Genomic DNA, 5085 nt, shown 5'->3' with positions numbered 1-5085 from the left:
CGTGATCCTCACCCCTATTTTTCCAACGTATCATTCAGAATTTTAATTTGGGATGAGAATCAATTAATATCAAATATTATAAATTAAAAACAAATAAAATTAATTAAATATAATTATAAATTAATTAAATTATTTACTTTTTGACTGATTAGCTCTTGATTTCATATACTTTTTCATAATCATATGAAATAATATCGTTTTTAAAAAAAAAAAAACCTATAATTTTTTCATATAAAAAAATAAAAATTAGCCAAAACTCGATGGTATTTATGATTTCATCGAAGCTTAGTTTTCTCTCTCACTCCCCCTCTTTATGTTGTGTGTACTCTGCTTTTTGAATGAATGCAGCACCACACACCACACCACGCTACCTACTCAGCTACTCTCATCTCTCCTTATTAATACTCCAACGCTCTTTCTTTCACTCCCTTCTCTCACTCTCACTCACTCATCCATCCAACATCCATTACTACCCATTAATCTTCTGCATTATTACTATTAAATACAACAAACAAAGGTGGTGGAATCTCCCACTTCTTCAATTTTCCCACTTTCCCTGCATCTAAGGTTACTATTTCTCTTTTTCCTCAACACATTTCTTTACTTGGTTAATTTGATGGTTAATGTTGCATCTGCCTTCATTTAACACTAGTATCTTTTTCTTTCCTCTCTTTTAGCACCATTGCTAATTGCAGATTTGCATGTTGTGTATGTTTGTCATCTTTTTCACAACTATTTTTTTTATTCTTATATTTACTTTCTTATATTTTTTAGTTGTGAAATGTTTCTACTTGCATTATGTGTTAGGCTTTCAGCTACGATACGGTAGTTACTCGAAGATAATATTATAAATAATTAAATAATTTAGTCAAATATATGCAGAGAAATATGTTAAATTATCTAATAATTTATAATATTAACTTCACAGTTCACACCGAGATGTCTCTTCATGGAGTAACCACCTTCAGCTACTTCAGTTATATTCTGAACTTTACTTTCCTTGTTCTTCCTCTGACATCTTGTGTGCTTATTTTCTTAATTTGATTGAGCATCTCTCTACCTAATTACTCGTCTCTTTAGTTATTTATTCAATTTTTGTTACATTACTAATTAATAATTAATATTTTATTCGGTAATGATAATTACTTGATGCCCCTACGCTACACTATGCTCTTTTTTTTGTTCATTGTTGACAAGATCATAACTCTATTTCGTCCTTTTCTGCTTTTTTGTGCTTTTTCACTTTATCTCTTCTCGTATTTTTCTGTAGTGGGAAACCTCACTTTTTTGTACTCTTTTCTCTCTCTCTCTCTCTCTCTCTCTCTCTCTCTCAAGTTTGAACTTCAAATTTGTGCTTTACTTTGTTGCAGTCTTTGCACAAGTAAACGGGTTCATGGAATTAGCTTTCATGCTTGTAATCACGTGAATTCATTCGTTCTTCAAAGAAGTCGATCTCATTCAGGTTAGTGAAAATTAGTGAAGTATTTGAAATTCGAATCCTATATTTTGTTCCTACTTCTTTTCTTCCAGTTAGATTAGATTTGATGCTCTTTCTCTCTTTATTTTATTCTTATCTTGGTGGACAAAAAGTTTGTATTTTTTTCAGGCACGTTCTCCTTTTTATCTCTGTTTAAATTGATGGAGAGAGAGAGAGAGAGAGAGAGAGAGAGAGTGAAGGCTAGAGAGAGAAGCACTTCAGATGTTTTGGATCTATGTTTCTGTGAGAAGGAAAGACAACAAAATTTGACTGTCTCAACTTGTGTGAAAAAATAAAAGAAAAAAATGTGTTACATGGTCTTAACTCGTGTTCTGCTTTTGTTTTTTCTTGTTTGCTGGTTCAATTTTTAAGGCGCAGTTTCTGGATTAAAATAGTTCTCAAAGCACTCCATTTTTAAATGTTCTCAATGACCAGTCAGATTTTTAGTATATTCTATTCTTTATTCACATGTTAGGCCTCTTTTTAATTCACATAGCTTGTTTTTGCTGACCCCTTTTTATATTTTAACTTTCGGTTTCATTTTTACATGTCTTCGGATACCCTATATTGACTATTAAACTCACATGTCTTACTTGTGTTTGAGACTCTCAGCTGGTTTTTAATCAATTATTCAAATAGGCGCCACCAGATTTTGCATTTGACCAAGGAATGAAGATCCCATTTTTCTAAAGAAGTGTAAAGTGGGCTAATGTTTTGACCTGAGAGAAAAGAGAATTTTTTGATGAGATAAGTTGTTTACTAAGTTGATCAAACTTGAAACCTCAGCAATACGGTGTGAGATCTATATAGTTGAAACAGACAGAAGGAATTCCGATTTTTCGCGTTATTTTCAACACGGATGTCTGTATTCTGGAATTGAGGAAAATGGGGTGTTGTGTCTCAACTAGTAGTAAGAGTACTTGTAGCAGCCGGAGCAATGGAGAGATGGCGAATCCATCATGCTTAGAAATCGGATGCTGTGTGCATAAGAAAGCAAGGAGAACCTTCTCTGATCATGTTATTTCACTACACCATTTGGCGTCGTTGCCGAGCAGGATTTTCACTAATGGAAAGAGTAGAGCTTCTTGCATATTTACGCAGCAGGGCCGCAAAGGGATCAATCAGGATGCAATGATTGTGTGGGAAGTAAGTATGTTTTTGTATTATCAGAGGAACAGTTTATGATTCTTGGTTACATTTTTTTAGGCATTGACATACGAAATTCAATCTATGTTTGGGCAGGATTTTATGTCTGAAGATATGACCTTTTGTGGTGTCTTTGATGGCCATGGTCCACATGGTCATCTCGTTGCGCGCAAAGTGAGGGACGCCTTGCCTTTGAAACTGCTCTCATTTCTGCATTCTTCTGAATCGAAGCGAAACGGATCAGGTAAAGCTTGCTTCAAGGGGAATGTAAAACCGGACAATGGAGACTCTCAGAAGGATTTATCAGCCGAGGATAAACTGAATTCAACGTGGAGAGAGGCTTTCATGAAGGCATATAAGTCTATGGACAAAGAGCTCAGGTCTCATCCGAATTTGGACTGCTTTTGTAGTGGGAGCACGGCTGTCACTATAGTGAAGCAGGTAACACATTGGAAAAAGAAATGAAAAGAGAATCTAGCTATGGTTTCTGATTCCATTATGGTTTTCTCAGTTTCTTCTCTTACCAGGGCTCAAATTTGTTCATGGGATATATCGGGGATTCTCGAGCAGTGATGGGATCCAAGGACAGCAATGACTCCATGGTGGCAATTCAGTTGACCATTGATTTGAAGCCCGATTTGCCAAGTTTGTTATTTGCATCAGAATTCATCCTATCTCTCTGTTCCATGTGTGATTTTTGCTATATGTTAACCCATTTCAATTTGGTTTTAAATCCTCATAGGAGAAGCAGAAAGAATTAAACGGTGCAAGGGAAGGGTGTTTGCTTTGCAAGATGAGCCTGAGGTGCCAAGGGTATGGTTGCCTTTTGATGATGCACCGGGATTAGCAATGGCTAGAGCATTTGGAGATTTCTGCTTGAAGGAGTATGGTGTGATTTCCATACCTGAATTTTCTCACCGGCTGCTTACTGACAAAGATCAGTTTGTTGTTCTTGCCTCAGATGGTGTAAGAATTTTAAACCCACATTTCTATTTATTTATCTTCTTTTCACTTTTGTCTATTTCTTTCAAATGTTGGACTATATTTTTCGTTATTCTTGTTTAATTTGGTTACTAACTTACTATTTAACATGGCCTATAAGAATCCAATAAAAAAAATGAAGGAACAGAAAAAAGTGAGGATCCAACCATCTAGTAGAACTGAGTTTTTAATAATGTTGAAAAGAACTAATAATTCTTGTGAACCGGCAGCAAAGCTTGTGCATGATCTGAGTGGGAACTTTGGAGCTTTGTTCATAATCATACTTTGCTGCATGAAAATTAACTTGATTGAGACTGCCATGTCAAACATCTTGATTTTTCATGAGTTGAAAATAAGAAACAAATCAGCTACTGTTTTGATTGCCAAATATTCGTATTTTGTTGGATAAGTATGCTTTCAATAATTTATCTATTCTCTGCAATGATTGATTTTTCAACTTTTTTATTTTCTTTTTCTCCTTATGCCTTGATGAGGTAACCACTCAATAGTTTGTTAGCACTTAGCAGTGGAATCTTTCCATGTCTCCTCCGAATGTAACTGATTCTGATTCTTTCCAGGTCTGGGATGTTTTAAGCAATGAAGAGGTGGTTGAGATAGTATCTTCGGCACCAACACGGTCATCAGCCGCAAGGATTCTGGTAGATGCTGCAGCCCGGGAGTGGAAACTTAAGTATCCGACTTCAAAGATGGACGACTGCGCCGTGGTCTGCCTATTTTTGGACGGTAAAATGGACACAGAATCCGACTATGACGAACAAGGCTTCTCTTCTGCAACCCTCCAGAGCAATCATTCTGGAAACCCGGTCGAGTCAGACGACGGACTAAAATCCGAGCCATCTTTGCAGAGGAACTTCACAGTTAGATCCTCAGAGGAAAATGAGCCTAATAACGGAGTACAATCCATTGATGTTGAAGATGGAGCATCATCAGCTGATGATCAAAATTGGTCAGGTTTGGAGGGTGTTACTCGTGTGAACTCATTGGTCCAACTACCTAGATTCTCAGAGGAAAGGCCAAAATCATGAAATTTGTTGCTTTAACTAATGGAGATTGTTTACTTTATTCAGCAAAAGAAAAAATTTTCTTGCAAGTGAAATATCATTTTATTTCAAGATATCTTTTTTTTTGGTACTCACTTTTACTATGAAGAGTTGATTGTATAAGAAAAAGTGAGTACACCAAAAAAAGGTTTCTCTTTTTATTCCATATGGCTAACTAGTTACTTATAGAAAAGTAGGTTTTAAATTTTTAATCATTAAGCTCACAAAAGCATAATGGATTAATGGGTTTCATGATGACAAATTCTTAGATACTCAACTGAAGAAAAATGAAAGTAATCAAGTAATCAACTTTATGTCATTCGAAGTAACACATCAATTGTATGCAATTACAAGTTTTAACCAACACTATTGCAATATAGATTATGTGTGATGCAATGAATGATAAAAGCATTACAATAC

At 35.4% G+C, this 5085-nt stretch overlaps 1 protein-coding gene across 7 annotated transcripts; it reads left to right on the top strand.

Moving 5' to 3' along the window:
* Positions 1 to 293: 293 nt before the first annotated feature.
* On the top strand, positions 294 to 4715 carry LOC107629889 (putative protein phosphatase 2C 52). Of its 7 annotated transcripts, XM_088508466.1 has the most exons (8): positions 298 to 567; positions 929 to 976; positions 1371 to 1462; positions 2090 to 2623; positions 2720 to 3064; positions 3151 to 3268; positions 3366 to 3589; positions 4183 to 4715. In XM_088508466.1, the coding sequence occupies exons 4-8, from the start codon at positions 2363 to 2365 to the stop codon at positions 4648 to 4650; spliced, it is 1416 nt and encodes a 471-aa protein (XP_088364592.1). In that variant the 5' UTR covers positions 298 to 567; positions 929 to 976; positions 1371 to 1462; positions 2090 to 2362; the 3' UTR covers positions 4651 to 4715. The 7 variants fall into 7 exon arrangements, with proteins under 7 accessions (XP_020974024.1, XP_088364592.1, XP_020974022.1 ...); XM_021118365.2 differs by lacking the exon at positions 929 to 976 and having other exon boundaries at positions 294 to 567; positions 2117 to 2623; XM_021118363.2 differs by lacking the exon at positions 929 to 976.
* The last annotated feature ends 370 nt before the right edge of the window (positions 4716 to 5085 follow it).

This window comes from Arachis ipaensis, chromosome B3 (assembly GCF_059453495.1).
Source record: "Arachis ipaensis isolate K30076 ecotype BB chromosome B3, ASM5945349v1, whole genome shotgun sequence".
Classification (NCBI taxonomy): domain Eukaryota; kingdom Viridiplantae; phylum Streptophyta; class Magnoliopsida; order Fabales; family Fabaceae; genus Arachis; species Arachis ipaensis.
This window is presented reverse-complemented; position numbering and strand designations above follow the sequence as displayed.

Excerpts from the sequence above, each read along its gene's own strand:
- LOC107629889 (XM_021118365.2), top strand. The coding sequence starts at position 2,363 with ATGGGGTGTTGTGTCTCAACTAGTAGTAAGAGTACTTGTAGCAGCCGG. Across the intron at positions 2,624-2,719 it reads ATGCAATGATTGTGTGGGAA|GATTTTATGTCTGAAGATAT; the intron begins GTAAGTATGTTT and ends ATGTTTGGGCAG. Across the intron at positions 3,269-3,365 it reads TTTGAAGCCCGATTTGCCAA|GAGAAGCAGAAAGAATTAAA; the intron begins GTTTGTTATTTG and ends AAATCCTCATAG.